The 17,365-nt window shown below is 37.9% G+C and overlaps 2 protein-coding genes across 2 annotated transcripts in view; one reads left to right on the top strand and one right to left on the bottom strand.

Annotated features, from left to right (window-relative positions):
- The first annotated feature begins 551 nt into the window (after nt 1–551).
- Nucleotides 552–9,296, top strand: LOC133635804 (zinc finger protein 260-like). The gene is made up of 3 exons (XM_062029109.1): nt 552–963; nt 2,553–2,771; nt 7,503–9,296. Exons 1-3 carry the CDS (start codon nt 840–842, stop codon nt 8,918–8,920), a joined length of 1,761 nt encoding a protein of 586 aa, XP_061885093.1. The 5' UTR covers nt 552–839; the 3' UTR covers nt 8,921–9,296.
- Nucleotides 9,297–14,686: 5,390 nt separating this feature from the next.
- The window catches only part of LOC133636372 (zinc finger protein 3 homolog), a 23,091-nt gene continuing 20,412 nt past the window's right edge, over nt 14,687–17,365 (bottom strand). Inside the window, exon 3 of the mRNA XM_062030365.1 lies at nt 14,687–15,225. Within this exon, the coding sequence (XP_061886349.1) occupies nt 14,687–15,225 (539 nt within the window). The remainder of the gene's footprint in view (nt 15,226–17,365) is intronic.

The following is a 17,365-nucleotide window of genomic DNA, read 5'->3' as shown; positions in this document are numbered from 1 at the left end:
TTAGAGTGTCCACCCTGAGATCGGTAGGTCGTGAGGTCATACCCCGAGTCATACCAAAGACTACAAAAATGGGACCCATTACCTCCCTGCTTGGCACTCAGCATCAAGGGTTGGAATTGGACGTTAAATCACCAAAATGATTCCCGAGCGCGGCCACCGCTGCTGCTCACTGCTCCCCTCATCTCCCAGGGGGTGGAAGAAGGGGAGGGGTCAAATGCAGATAATTATTTCACCACACCAAGTGTGTGTGTGTGTGACAATCATTGGTGCTTTAACACTGATGAGAAATGCTCACTCAAAGACTGCAATAAGTACAATGAAGCCAAAATGCACGCTAAACTGTCAAAAACTGGAAACAAGGACACTTCACTGAAAAGCAGATTAAGCTCGGAACATCAAGAGTGACAAAAGCTGTTTTGGAATTCCTGCAAAGGACTATACTTTATAAAGGGGTCTGAGGGGACGAAGCAATTCAAATAAAGACCAGTAGAGGGCAGAAATACGCCTAAAATGCGCCTAGTCTGCCGTAAATAAAAAGAAGAAGAAGAACGAAGAAAAAGCAAAATTGCGTTTGTTCGGAGGTCTAAACGTGGCCATTATAGTTCTGCATATTTAATTAGTGCATACATGTACACATAATTGCGGTCTAATAGATTAAACATTGTTAGTATTCGTGTGTATTCGGACACATTAGTTTGAGCGCACTTCGCTGCTTCCCGTGCTAGCTTAGCTTGCTAGTTAGCTTAGCTTGTTAGCTGCTAACAAAGAGACGCGGAAGTTATCAACACATCGCTAAGCAGAGATCAAGTGTGAGTGTAAAGTGTTGTGATTGTGTGAAAATGTGCGAAAGAACGATAGCAGAGTACGAGGAGGAACTTTGTCCAACAAAAGAGGAGAAGGAGCGACAACATCAACTATTGGACGCTGTTTTCAAGAAGCATCAAGTTGTGTTACACATAACAGGTTTGTTTACTTCTTACGCTCACATGTTTACTAACTTTATATTTGATTATTAACACTATTCTTAAATATGTCGTCTATAGGAAGGTGGATTGTCTTGTGAAGACGATGCACTGCTTTGTTTTTATATTGTTCAGACGCAATATGTATGAGAGGTTGATGTTCCTCTCAGTTTGTGACAATGTATGTATCAACATGTTTACACTAAACTCACACAGTCACCAAATATATTTGACATTGTAATCGATATAATTCAAATATGGTTTCATGACTAATTTCACTTCTAATTCTGACCTACATGCACCAATAAGTGAAAGTAAACATTTATTATTGTCAATCATCTTCCAATAAGCAAAGTAATCAACAGTTGATTTATGAAAAGAACATAGAGGTGACTGACTTTCCTTCAGCGTGTCGTAGATGGTCTCCAAGTGAATGTGGGAGCTGTGCTCTAAAGAGGAATTGTTGATGGACATACTCTATAAAAACACCACAGTGAAATGCACTACCAACAGACCTTAAAATTTGAAGTTCCCTACTAAATTTTAAAACTGCCATAAAATCATGGCTCAGCTCAACCTCTACCTGATCTGAACCAAAATTGATCCCCAGCAACTCTTCGAAGCATCAAACAGGTTTGTGGTTATAGTGTATAATATATTTTCTCATTCACTCTTGGAGTCAACATGTGCATAATCATGTACAAAGTGTCATGTACATAGTGTGTATATACCCCCCCGCCCCCCATTTTTTGTACATATTGTTTTTCAAATCACCTGACATGTATACTGTGTATATGTACATAATTTATCCATTTTTTAAAGTAATTTTTTAAATAAATGTTACAGGTTATATATCTTTTATTATTGAATGTATCAAATGTGATGAATATTTAATGGACCACAATGGAAACAAGCCTTTTGGCTTTTTGTGCCATCCTCCATTTGTCTTTTTAAAGCATTACATGGATTCAATTCTTTAAAATGTCAATAAACTTCTCAATTAATCAATCAAACTTAGTAAAGCATGTTTTGTAAGAGCTCATTTTGGCCCAGCCAACAAAATGACCATAAAGAAAAGTATTTTATATGATGATTAAAAACATAGTATGGCTGTTCAATCAATCAATGTTTACTTATATAGCCCTTAATCACGAGTGTCTCAAAGGGCTGCACAAGCCACAATGACATCCTCGGCTCAGATCCCACATCAGGGCAAGAAAAAACCCAACCCTGTTTTAAGTATGGTTATGACAATGCTACTACAAGGTTATGGTTAAGGTTAGATATACGATTTAGGTGTGATAGGCCGACATTTACACAAATTAGTTAATTAGTGAGCGTAAAGTTAAGAATGCCGCGATCAATTCTGGCTCGTACATATAAAGACTTTTCAACTTTCCTCCTGTTTTTTACTCGCTGTACCACTTTTGAAGTCATTTTAGTGGTCTTTCCCTTGTTTTTGTTTTTGTTTTTTTGGCTACAAATTTTTTACACAACACACAAGAACACAACAAATCTCATTGTTTTAACAGTGTCAGTCAAAAACTATTTATATTCTTTAATAATCTTATTTACATATTTACCCAACAGACGTCCAGCAGCCCCCCCACATTAAAGAGGTAGAGGAGGAGCCACAGCTCCCACGTAATAAAGAGGAAGAGGAGGAAGTTTGTATCTGTCAGGAGGAAGAGCGTCTTCTCGGGCAGGAGGAGGCTGATCTCACCAAGTTTCCACTGACAGTTGTCTCTGTGAACACTGAAGACCATGAAGACAAACCACCTGAGTCCTCACAGCTTCATCACAGTCCAAGTAAGAACAACATCCACATATCATTTTATTCTCAGGACATTCAATCCATCACAACTGGACTGTTCAGTTTGTCTTAGAAGATGTTCGGCCTCTCATCCAAGTAGGCTTCATCACTTCATGCTCACACACTGAAAGTCTTAAACCTAATCCTTTCAATTTAAGACCTTGGGATGTCTTAAATTCTATCAAAATGTCATTAAGAGTTTTAACTACGTCCTTGAAAGGTCCCAAAAATTATAATAACATTCTTTTAATTTGTAATAAATACATAAACTAATTATCTGTACAAACCGGTCAGAATTTCTGGAGCAAGACGAGTATGTGGTGCTGTCTATGTTACAACAGAGTTTAGCCAGCAGCGGATATTAGGAAAGCCCACAGCAAAGTAGAGTTATTTGTGTAAGATGGTAAGTGCAAGTTCAACCATTTGTGGCTGTAAAACAAATCATGTGGTCCAGTGTTTGTAAACATTGTGTTGAAAGGGAAAGATGATGAAAAAGTGGAAAATCCTGGACAAGTTTGTGTCAAATGATGTTAAAACACCTTCACAACTGTACATGGTTAACTTAACCTCCCAAAGGAGTGTTATGTGGTAAAGTGCCCCCAACTGCAGAAGAAGATCTATATGAGATGTACTGATGGGCGATATGACCTCAAATCTATATCGCAATATTTAATGCAGCCTCCTGTGATAACAATATATATCAGAATGTATTTTTTGGTATGTAGATGAAAATAGAACTATTTCAAAACGGGTTACAAAGGCTCCTAATTTATCTGCTGACATACGCAGTAACATATTACATCATTTTAAGTTGTATTGTTTTATCTTCAGTCTGGTCCCCCTCTCCAGGAGCCCAGGCTTCGAGTGATTTTTTTTTCTTCTCAAAATCGCAAATAGATAAGAGTTTCCGGAGAGGTAATCAAGAAGGGCGAAAGGGTGCAAGATTTTACCACCTGACGAAGAGAAAAGTGTCTCTCGAATATAGCACTTCAGTCCAAGGGAGCAAAGTCATAGAATGCATGAGTTTGCAGTGATCACTTCGTTAAAGGTCTGTTTGATCTACTTTTAATGTTTATTATTTCCCATTGAAGTATTATCTTGATATTATTTGTACTTCTTAAACACGTTTGGTAGGAGTGTTTCGAAAAGCACCAACTCGGGGAGCCTAAATAAAAGAAAGCAAATGTGAGAAAAACCTAAAAGAGTAAAGTTTTTACCAACGACAACAATCATAAATGAATCTTTCAGTACATACAGAATGTTGACATCTATAGTTATATTTTGATGAACAATCATAAATGAATATTTCAGCACATACACAATGTTGACATGTATATAGTTATATTTTGATAAAGACGGGGAAAAACAAGCGTACTTGTAACGACGCGTGCAACAACATCAAGGTAACATGGCTGAAACTCACCCATTACAGTGAGCTGTGATTACTTCTCCGGCTTCTTTCACAACCAACCAGGTCTTCAGTGGTGTCAGCGATTATCTTTGAGTTGTTTTCATAGTGGGAATATGAAGAACAGCGAATCAAGGCTATCAAGTGCTACCTGCAGTTTGTTTACAAGGACCTGGGTCCTAGCAAGATGTGAAATCAAATCATGAAATGCAACCTTACTTCAGCAAAACGATGCATATTTATCCGGGAGAGTCTTGATACCAATGTCCTTGACCCAACCACACACAAATAAGACCTCCATGATTTTCCAAGTTTTCATTTGTTCTGTCATGTAGAATGTTGTCTGGAGCACAATAGTTCCGTATGTCTGGAGACATGACCGACGTATAATACTTGATATCACTCCACAAATCTTTTTTTGATCAAGTATAGGGATTCATTCCATTGCATAGTTAGAGTTTTTGCTGGTATCTGCTTTTAGTGGTAAGATTTAGGCTCCTTGCTTACTCAAGATAATTTACACGCTGTTTGCTGCACAGTAGCCATATTGGTTTGATTGACCAACACTTTGTTCACCGAAAGTAAACATCTCAGAAAAAGTCACTTGACTAAATATAATGAATACTGCCCCTGTAACTACTTGGTATTGGATCCATACCCACATTTTTAGTATCACCAAAAACTGTTTCAAACAACAGAAGAAAAGGTGTTTATTACATTCGAACAGAAGTGTAGGTAAACACATTTTTACAACAGCTAGTAACCAGATATTAACAGTAAATTAACAAGTAGATTAATAATAGTTTTGAGAAAATAATACAACTCTAAATTATGTAATATGTTACTGCACATGTTAGCAACAAAATAAAGTGCCTTTGTAACCCCTTTAAAAAGGGTTTTATTATCACTTCTGTATCAAATAGTATATTGCAATATGGATTTTAGGCCTTATTGCCAATCTCTAGTAAAAAGTTCCCCCTCTCCAGCTTGGTTTTCTTTTCCTCTGAATAATGTTGTATAGAGTGGCATGTTTTTTCCCAGACGAAGATTTAGGACCAGTTCATACGAGAATTTTGTTTTTTTTAGATAACAGCCAGGTAGAGAGGTAGCGGTGTGACAGACCTCATAGTAAGCACCTCAAATGATTTATATTTTTTACTTGGGTTAGGGGTAAGGTTAAGGTTTTCATTGTATATTAGTGCGACTCCTCCGACCCCTTTTAAGAGGACAGGCAATATGTGTACTCGTATAGTTAGGAGGAGACGCCTCGTTAAGCGGGAAAAAATCATCTGATATTAGCCAGGTTTCGCTGAAACCAATGACGTTAAGATTATTTTCTCTATTACCGTTTTGGATAACAATGATCTGATATTCACACATTTCCATTCTGAATAATTACGTATTGTGTCTACTGAGCTGCTTGCATAATGTGTGACCCCTCCCTTTAGAAGCAGCCTCAGCGATGTAACTAGGGAACTCCTGAATAAAATGGGGGGCGCGTGGGCTGTTCCTCAGAGCGTGGGGGGAGACTGTAACTGAGTGTGCAGCTCCATGTGTTCTCCTCATGAGCAAAATTTAACCCTGTCTCTGCCTGATTCCTTGCTTCTTGTTCTAGTTCGGTGCTTAAACCTGACAGATCTGATGTTTAAAAAGCCCATATCATAGGTAGTGGGCTGTTTTGAGGAATTTTTGTTAATGGTATGCGTAGTACTGATATTAATAACGTTACATTTATTTTGTGTAGTGCGCTTTAAATAATTTCGATCACATCTAGGAATTGATATGATGGGGATCTTGAGATTATTTGCTTGGTGCGGCGATACATTGACTGCGTCATAATTTGCCACCTCAGTAGAATGCATGTTCACCTCTGGTACAGTCACTACAGAAAAAAATATGCGAGTTGTGTATTATTCTATGAGAAATGCTATGTGTGCAGGAATTTTCCAATCTGGCGCTGGTTAGTCCTAGTTTAACTGACTCCTCACCCGGACTAACAGACACTGTAATTACCTGTGTCCGAGCTTGCTCTAGGGTAGTTAGTCAAGCTTGACTCAAATAGTAATCTACATTTCTGGAGAGAGAGATGGCACCTTCCCGGTTAGGGTGAAGGCCGTCACTCCTCAGCAAGCCTGGTTTTCCCCAGAAAGAGGGCCTATTATCAATAAATGTTAGTCCCTGTCCTCTACAAAAACTAGCTAGCGACTTGTTAAACGAGACTAATCTGCTATTCCTCTCATCATTGCCTCTGGCAGGCACAGGGCTAGAGACAAGTACTCGATGCCGGGATATCTTTCTAGCGAGATTACAAGTCCTAGCTATGGTCCTCTTTGTAATCTCTGACTGTCTCATCCTAGTGTCATTGGAGCCGACATGTACAACTATGTTCGCGTAGCTAGTGGTCGTACGTGTTTACTAGGCCCGTTGCGAGTCAACTCCCTAAGATTAGTTCAATGTCAGGTGCTCTGGCTCCAGGAATAGACTTAATTATGGCTGGTTTACCAAGATGTATGTTCCGGGGGATGGAGTCTCCTATGACTAATGTGTGGTGCCCGGTAGACTGGGGTGCAGGACTAGCTAAAAGGCAAAATCTATTATGCGTCTTAACCGGTTCACCGTGGCTTGTAGGCCGCTTAGGGCTGCTACAAGCTAACGCTGGCAAATGTGTCCGCAGCGTCTGGAGTTACGAAATTACTCTGTTCTAACTGGCAGACACGGTCCTCTAGGGCCAACCTATCCATGAGAATGGTGCACAAAGCGCAGGGAGCCATACTCACGTTGTTTCTTTCACCGTGTCGAGTTCTTGCTGTCTTCGGCCGCAGTGTGAGGAAGCAGATGCCTTCGGCACTTAGTTGCTTTCGACCGTGACGAGCTTAGCTTCGTTAGCTTAGCAGCTAGCTAGGTTGTTTCTTTCACCGAGTCAAGTTCTTGCTGTCTTCGGAGTAATAGGCAAAGAGTAGCAGACACCTTAGGCGCGTAGTTGCTTTCGACCGTGACAAACTTAGCTTCGTTAGCTTAGCAGCCAGCTAGCTGAGAGAGGGGCGGTGAGACAGAATGCATGCTTTGCAAGTTTGATAGGACAACTAAATGTGTTTGAGAACGAATAAAGAAAGCTGTAAAACAATTAGAAGCACACAGATAGAAAGATAGTACTTAAATTTTTTCGCCGCAGCAGCAGCGATAGTCAGCCAACTTTTCCGGACGTGACGTCAAATCGGAAGTGTACTCATCATTATCACTCAAACGTACTGAATGCCTCATGTGACTGAGCAAAGCTGGACATTTCTATAGCATGTGTTTTTCTTCTTGTGTCATGCAGACGTATGTGAAGAACATATTCTCTTTGAGCACCAGGAGTGGAGCTTCAGGGTGGAGCAGGAAGAGCCACAGCCCTCTCACCTTAAATATGTAGGCGAGCCACGAGAGACCCCTCACATTAAAAAAGTGGAGGAAGACCCTCTGACCCCCCATTGTACAGAGGAAGCGGAGACGCCGCAGACCCCACACCTTAAAAAGAAAGAAGAGTACCAACTGACCCTTCATTTTAAAGAAGAGGAGGCACCACAGCCCGCCCACATCAAAGAGGAAGAGGAGGAATACAGCATCAGTCAGGAGGGAGAGCATCTTGTATGGTTGGAAGAGTTCCCAGTGATTGTGAAGAGTGAAGATGATGAGGTCAAAGGTGAAAGTGAGAAGAGAATGGTGGAGCCTCTAAGCAGCAGCTCAACTCAACACATGACAACAGAAGCTGATGGAGACCACTGTGGAGGATCACAAGCAGACAAGCTCTTAGCTCCACTATCAGATAGTGACGACACAACATCACACTCTCCTGACACTGATGATGAAGACTCTAAAGCTGATAAGACATGTCACACTGACAACACACCCTTGACATGTTCTCACTGTGACAAAACGTTTAAACGGACTGGTTGTCTTAATAGACACATGAGAATACACACTGGGGAAAAACCTTTTCCCTGCTCAGAATGTGGGAAATGTTTTGGCCGTAAAAATGTGTTGAATTTACACATGCACACGCACACTGGAGAAAAACCCTTTTCCTGCTCTGTCTGTGGTAAAAGATTTGTACGAAAAAATGCGTGGAAAGTACATACCAGAATACACACTGGAGAAAAACCTTTTTCCTGCTCAGCCTGTGGTAAAGGTTTTTCACTAAAAGGTAGTTTGAAAGTACACATGCAAATACACACTGGACAAAAAACATTTTCTTGTTCAATCTGTGGTAAAGGTTTTGTACAAAGTCAAAATGTAAAAGCACACATGAGAATACACACTGGAGAAAAACCTTTTTTCTGTTCAGTCTGTGGTAAAGATTTTGTAGAAGGGAACAATTTAAAAGTACACATGAGAACACACACTGGAGAAAAACCGTTTACCTGTTCAATTTGTGGTAAAGGTTTTGTACAAAGTCAATATTTGAAAGTACACATGAGAACACACACCGGAGAAAAACCTTTCTCCTGTTCAAGCTGCGGTAAACGTTATGTACAAAGCCAGTATTTGAAAGTACACATGAGCATACACACTGGTGAAAAACCCTATTCCTGTTCAAGCTGCAACAAAAGCTTTTCTGCCCAATCAACACTAGCAGCACACATGAGAACACACACAGGTGAGAAAGTGTTTAGTTGCAGTGTGTGTGGTGAAAGATTTTCTCATAAGTACCAGTGTAAGAAACACAAGTGTGCTGGTGAGAACAGCAGCTGTAAATGAAGCTGCAGGATTTGGAATCAACCATAAAGACTTTGATAACTTTGATTTTGCAACAACATCCGCACATATAACATGTGTGACATCATTGTTGTTGTGTGTAACATCATCCATGCATCCGTTTTTCTACCACTTTCCCCTTTCAAAGTTGTTAATATGCTTCTACCATTTATAGATTAGTTATTTTCGATGAGTGTTTTTTTTCAGTCAAGTACATGGATTAATATACAACATTGTGTACTTTAAATAAAAAATTGAACGGAACAATTTGACCTGAAAGGTTAGAGTAAACGGTACGAAACATATACTGAACCAAACACTTTTGTTTTTGCTCCCTTTTTTCATGAGTTGAACTCAAAGATGTAAAACGTTTACTATATACACAAAAGACCTATTCCTCTCAAACATTATTCACAAATCTGTGTTAGTGAGCATTTCTTCTTTGCCAAGATAATCCATCCCACCTCACAGGTGTGGCATATCACGATGCTGATTAAACAGCATGATTTTTGCACGGGTGTGCCTTAGGCTGCCCACAATAAAAGTTCACTCTGAAATTTACAGTATTGCTTTATTAGGGGTCAGAGGGGTTCAGAAAAGCAATCAGTATCTGGTGTGACCACCATTTGCCTCACGCAGTGTAATACATCTCCGTAGAGTGGATCAGGTTGTTGATTGTGGTCTGTGGAATGTTAGTCCACTCCTCTTCAATGGCGGTGCCAAGTTGCTTTATATTGTCAGGAACTGGAACACGCTCGATAAGTGACATGTCCGCTGAGTATGCTGGCCATGCAAGAAGTGGGATGTTTTCACTTTACAGGAATTGCGTGCAAATCCTTGCAACATGGGGCTGTGCATTGTCATACTGCAACATGCAGTAATGGTATCAAGTGAATGGCACAACAGTTTCTCGAAGTTTGCACAGAAATTCTTTGGTTATGCAAACCAATTGTTGCAGCAGCTGTCCGGGTGGCGGGTCTCAGACGATCATGCAGGTGCACCTGCTGGATGTGGAGGTCCTGGGCTGGTGTGGTTGCACGTTGGTCTGCGGTTGTGAAGCCGTTTGGATGTACTGCCAAATTCTCTGAAACGCCTTTGGAGACGGCTTATGGTCGACAAATGAACATTCAATTCACAGGCAACAGCTTTGGTGGACATTCCTGCAGTCAGCATGCCGACTGCACACTCCCTCAAAACTTGAGACATCTGTGGCATTGTGCTGTGTGGTATAACTGCACATTTCAGAGTGGCCTTTTATTGTGGGCAGCCTAAGGCACACCTGTGCAATTATCATGCTGTTTAATCAGCAACTTGATATGCCACACTTGTGAGGTGGGATGGATTATCTTGGCAAATAAGAAATACTCACCAACACAGATTTAGACAGATTTGTCAACTATATTTGAGAGGAATAGGTCTTTAGTGTATGTAGTAAACCTTTTACATCTTGTGAGTTCAACTCATGAAAAATGGGAGCAAAAACAAAAGTGCTGTGTTTATATTTTTGTTCATATATGACATACAATAACAATTATAAGATATACATATTCATAATTCACTTTTGTACTTATTCACAGTAATAGTTTAGATAGCTTTTTGAAATATTGAAGTGTTAGATATTTTCATGTCTAATTGTAAATGATTGATATATGCTATACATATTTGTTTTACAATTGTTCATACCTTTTCTTTTGAGTACACATAAATCCCTCTTAGTTCATATTTACTGGTTCACATTTGAAACATCTTCTTGACCACTTCTGGAAGCATATTATTATTATTTACTTTATACATCATTTGAGCAGTGGTGTTTTATACAAGTTTAATCCAATCCATTATATTTATTATTTTCTTTTGTAATATAAACATTGTTTTGTGATTGTTTTATATGTATGTCCCCACACCTTTATGCAATAAGTAATGTATGCTTCAACTAAAGTTGGGTACAATAAATATAGTTAATATTTGTTATGTATGTATTTTGTTATATTTTATATTCCCGTCATTTTTGAATGTTTTGTTAGTTAATTTAAAAGTAGTTTCCAGCTTAGCTAAAAACGCTTGGAAGATGCAGCTAATGGGAGTCACCGTTTTAGCCTTCAAAGCCTAAAATAACTTCAAAACCCTCCAAAGTTTTATATACACGCTGCAAGTATATACGTATATAATGTAGTAACAGACACCTTCATAACAATATGTAATATGTTTGATATACACACTGCAAGTGTATGTGTGTGTGTATATATATATATATATATATATATATATATATATATATATATATATATATATATATATATATATATATATATATATATATATATATATATATATATATATATATATATATATATATATATATATATATATTTATATATATATATATATATATTATATATATATATATATATATATATATATATATATATATATATATATATATATATATAATGTAGTAACATACACCTTCATAACAATATGTAATATGTTTTATACACACACTGCAAGTATATACAGTATATAATGTAGTAACAGACACCTTCATAACAATATGTAATATACATAGTATGCACACTGCAAGTATATATATATATATATATATATATATATATATATATATATATATATATATATATATATATATATATATATATATAATGGTAGTAAAAGACACCTTCATAACAATATGTAATATGTACAATATACAAACTGCAAGTATATATATAATGAAGTTACAGACACCTTCATAACAATATGTAATGTTTTATATACACACTGCAAGTATATATATAATGTAGTAACAGACACCTTCACAACAATACGTAATATGTACAATATTTACTGTATTTTAATCATTACAGGAAGTGATTTTTTAAGTCCATTAATTCCCGTTTCCATAGCAACGCACTTCTAACTTCCGGCAACACATGTGTGTTCCTACTTCCGGAGACAACACGAGTGTGTTGTAATCATGGCAGACTTGGTAACAAACAACAAAGACAAATGAGGATTCACAACCTTTTATTTTTGAAGCTGAATATACAGAGGATGAACTGCTTTTTATAGAAGCGAGCACAAAGGAAGAGTGAGACATTGGAGCAGACAAAAGCCGGGAGAGTGGGGTGAGAGTGACGACTTTATAACTGTGGAATTTGCAGCTATGCTATTTTGACATAAATGGAGTGCTTACCCAAATTAACTGGGAAAATAATTCCCAGCCAGCTGGACCAAACGCACAACTATCCATCAGTGAGTCACACTCCATCATGATACACACAGCACATCATGCGTGTTATTATAACTACAGTACATAATAATACTTTACAGATACTGTAATATGATTGTTCATGTTTTTCAGTCAGTACAGATTTGTGTCCTATCACATTGTGTTGTGCATTATAAACTCAAACACGTTTCGTGCTGGCGTAGAAGCTAGCTAGCTTTTATGGCTAATACAGAAGTATGCCGATGTGTTACTACACTAGTAAAAAGAGTTCCTCAGTGTTTGCTCCAGCAATACTAATGTTGCTATAGTTTGGTTATTATACATGTTACAGAACGTAAATGAAGTATTGTTGACGGTTTTTGAATGCATTTTTAAAGTGATTTAGAGGTAGAATTGATTGCTAATATTTCTACATGTTAGATTGCAAAAAAAACCCAAAACAAAACATTTTGTCTTTTTGTCTCTCATAATATTTGTTAACAATAGGCAAATTTCCCCCCAAAAAAGGGTACAGTTCCCCTTTAAGGTCTATGTCTCGGAACCATACTGAACCACTTGACGGCACTGATGGACATTTAAAAACTGAATAAATAAAACAAGATAGTTTAACTTCCATTACAATAGTGTAATAATGTATTATGTCTCGTTGTATTGATGAAATGATAGAAATGCAATATATAAATCCGATTTTTGATGTCATTTTGTTTTTGAGGATAAAAAACAAAATGAAATGTGCATCATTGGCACCATGTGATTTTAGAGCTCCCCATGGAAATAAAATGCAGTCCTTTTCACTCAATAATACAATTAAAAATGTCAAACAAATATGTTTATGAAATAAAGGAGCTGAGATAGGCTTCAGCACCCCCCGCGACCCCGAAAGGGACACGCGGTAGAAAATGGATAAATGGAAATAAAGGAGTTCATCTATGGAATCATTTACAATTATAAATGAAAATATGTAACACTACATTATTTTAAATACATATATAAAACTCTTAAGTATAAAAGTGAATTATTAATATCTATATACACATACTATGTTTAATGTATGTCACATATGTTTTGTGAAGTTTACTGTCACCTTTACAGTTAAATTGCTCTGTTCAATTTTAAATAAAAGTACACAATGATATATATTAATCCATGTATTTGACTGAAAAAAGCAATAATCTAAAATATCTAGTTATAAATGGTAGAAGCATATTAACAAGTTTGAAAGGGACAAGCGGTAGAAAATGAATGCATGGATGGTGTTATACAACAATGATATCACACACCGAGGATGTCGTTGTGGCTTGTGCAGCCCTTTGAGACACTTGTGATTTAGGGCTATATAAAAAACATTGATTGATTGATTGATTAAATGTACTGATGTTAGAAAGTCAAAGTTAACAAAGTTTTGACTTCATTTGCTGCTGCTGTTCTCACCAGCACACGTGTGTTTCTTACACTGGTACTTATAAGAGAATCTTTCACCGCACACACTGCAACTCAACACTTTCTCACCGGTGTGTGTTCTCATGTGTACTTTGAACATATTTGAGCGTGCAAAACTTTTACAACAGATTGAACAGGAAAAAGGGTTTTCTCCAGTGTGTGTTCTCATGTGTTCCTTCAACAATTTCTTTCGGGCAAAGCTTTTACTGCATACTGAGCAGGAAAAAGGTTTTTCTCCCGTGTGTATTCTCATGTGTTCTTTCAACAAATGGTTCCGTGCAAAACCTTTACCACATGCTGAGCAGGAAAAAGGTTTTTCTCCCGTGTGTATTCTCATGTGTTCTTTCAACATATGTGTCCGTGCAAAACCTTTACCACATTCTGAGCAGGAAAAAGGTTTTTCTCCAGTGTGTGTTCTCAAGTGTTGCTTCAACAATTTCTTCCCGGCAAAGCCTTTACCACAAACTGAGCAGGAAAAAGGTTTTTCTCCCGTGTGTATTCTAATGTGTTCAATCAACAAATGTTTCCGTGAAAAACCTTTACCACATACTGAGCAGGAAAAAGGTTTTTCTCCAGTGTGTATTTGCATGTGTTCTTTCAACAAACTTTTGTGAGCAAAACCTTTATCACATACCGAGCAGGAAAGGGGTTTTTTCTCCAGTGTGTGTTCTGAAGTGTACCTTCAACAATATCTTCGGGCAAAGCTTTTACCACATACTGAGCAGGAAAAAGGTTTTTCTCCGGTGTGTATACTCATGTGTTCTTTCAAAAAAAGGTGTCCGTGCAAAACCTTTACCACATGCTGAGCAGGAAAAACGTTTTTCTCCAGTGTGTATTTGCATGTGTTCTTTTCAACAAATTTATTTGAGCAAAACCTTTACCACATAACGAGCAGGAAAAGGGTTTTTCTCTAGTGTGTGTTCTCATGTGTGCTTTCAAATTGGAACGTCTTACAAAACCTTTACCACAGATTGAACAGGTATTAGGTTTTTCTCCGGTGTGTAATCTCATGTGTACTTTCAAATAGTGACTTTGTATAAAACCTTTACCGCAGGTTGAACAAGAAAAAGGCTTTTCTCCAGAGTGTCTCAGCATGTGTTCGTTCAACACATATTTTCGTAAAAAACTTTTACCGCATTCTGAGCAGGGAAAAGGGTTTTTTCTCCAGTGTGTATTCTCATGTGTCTTTTAAGACCACTAGGGCGTTGAAAAGTTTTGTCACAGTGAGAACATTTTAAGCATGTGTTGTCAGTGTGACACGTCTTATCAGCTTTAGAGTCTTCATCCTCAGTGTGGTCTCCATCAGCTTCTGTTGTCATGTGTTGAATTGAGCTGCTGCTTGAAGGCTCCACCCCTCTCTTCTCCTCACTTTCAACTTTTACCTCATAATCTTCACTCTTCACAATCACACCAATCACTGGGAACTCCTCCAACCATTTAAGATGCTCTCCCTCCTGACTGATGCTGATTTCCTCCTCTTCCTCTTTGATGTGGGGGGTCCGTGGGTCTTCCTCTTCGTTTTTAACGAGAGGAGTCTGTGACGCTTCGTCTTCCTCCTTAACGTGGGAGGTCTGTGGCTCCTCCTGCTTCATCCTGAAGCTCCACTCCTGGTGCTCAGGGAGAATATGATATTCACAGAGATCTGCAGGACACAAGAAGACAAACACATGCTTTAGAAACGTCCAGCTTTGCTCAGTCACATGAGGCATTCAGTACGTTTCAGTACCAAAGAAAACCAAGTTATTGTATGCCCTGGCCCGAAATCTCCGTGGGGGACAAACACACCATTCTTCCCAAAATTATTCACAAGAAAAAAAGAAGGGGACTTTTAACTAGGGATGAGCAATATGACCTATAATTCACATTGCGATATATCATTTAATATATGATAGGATAATATAGGCTTAATTCATCCCACAATGGGGAAATTATGTGGTTGGCAATACATTGAAAGAGCACAGCGCTGACGCCACTTCAGCGTTGCCATTTCTACATAAAGCTACAAAGTAAAACACAACAAAAGACCAAAAAATCTGCAATAAATAATACACATTGCGCACATACGATTGCATAGACTATAGGGCGGGGGGGTCAGCAACCCACAGCTCTCGAGTCGCATGCGGCTCTTTAGCACTGGCTAGTGGCTCTCTGGAGCTTTTTTAAAAAATGGAAAAAGATGCGAGAAAAATATATTTGTTGTTTTAATAATGTTTCTGTAGGAGGACAAACATGACACAAACCTTCCTAATTGTTACAAAGCCCCACTGATTAATATGTTTGAGTTTATGCTTCACTGATGATAGTATTTGGCCAGCGCCGTTTTGTCCTACTATTTTTGGTGGTCCTTGAACTCACCGTAGTTGGTTTATGTCTACAACTTTCTCCGTCGCTGCCACAGAAAGACGTGTTTTATGCCACTCCTTCTTTGTCTCATTTTGTCCACCAAACATTTTATGCTGTGCGTGAATGCACAAAGGTGAGCTTTGTTGGATGTTATTGACTTGCGTGAAGTGCTAATAATCCATGCTAACATGCTATTTAAGCTAGCTGTGTGTACATATTGCATCGTTATGCCTTGTGTGTAGGTATATTGAGCTCATTTAATGTCCTTTACTTGTGTCCTCTGTGTATTTAATTTATATTTGCATGTCTCATGACACATTATCTTTATGAAATATTGGCTGCATTGCCGGTTGTGTGCCATGTTGTTCCAGACCACAGAAACATTACCATGTTGTTCCAGACTACAGCAAACATTACCATGTTGTTCCAGACTACAGCAAAACATTACCATGTTGTTCCAGACTACAGCCAACATTACCATGTTGTTCTAGACCACAGCAAACATTACCATGTTGTTCTAGACCACAGCAAACGTTACCAGCTTGCAAAGATTGTAATAAATCCATTAGAAGAAGACAGCCTGTCCTTTCCTTTAACTTGGACATACACATCTAATTTACCACACACACCAGTAATTTCCAGGAGTTATCTAACCCTCTGAGACACTTACTTAATGTGTTGCCTTCATTATAACACTTACATAAGGCTTTTAAATTTTTGGCGGCTCCAGACAGATTTTTTTTTGTTGTATTTTGGTCCAATATGGCTCTTTCAACATTTTGTGTTGCCGGCCCCTGCTATAGGGTGTAACGATACATTTTAACAATGATTCAATTTGAATCATAATTTGATGTTGCTGATGCAATTCTAGGTACAATATTAGTTTATTTAGAAAAATACAATGACACCACAGACGGGCAGGCTGACTTGAGTGATGTTTAATGTCCTTATCATTAAAAGTGCTTAACTTCATACGAAGCTTATCGTTCTTAAATCCAATGTTTTCCTTTTTCTAGTATCCATAAAATCGATACATTGCCTTTTACAACGTTGTTGGATCGATACCTATCTTCGGAAGGCAAACTTGCAGAGCACAGCTCGATGTAGTTGATTAAGAGACAGGAACAGATCCAACAAAGAATCAATATTAGAAACATTTTAAAACAGGTTAAAAAGGCTCCTAATTGAGTTGCTGACATTTGCAGTAACATACACCATTTACAGTTGTATTATTTAATCAAAACTTGTATTAATCTACTTGTTTATTTACTGTTAATATCATCTTACTTTCTATTTTAACATGTTCTATTTACACTTCTGTTCAAAGGTAATAATGACTTAATCTTCTGTAGTTTGGATACTTTACATCAGTTTTGGGCGATACTACATATGTGGATGTTGATCCAATACCAAGTACAAAACCCAAAACCAGTGAAGTT

Source organism: Entelurus aequoreus, linkage group LG20 (assembly GCF_033978785.1).
Source record: "Entelurus aequoreus isolate RoL-2023_Sb linkage group LG20, RoL_Eaeq_v1.1, whole genome shotgun sequence".
Lineage (NCBI taxonomy): Eukaryota > Metazoa > Chordata > Actinopteri > Syngnathiformes > Syngnathidae > Entelurus > Entelurus aequoreus.
Note: the sequence above shows the minus strand (reverse complement) of the source record. Positions and strands in the feature narration are given on the sequence as shown.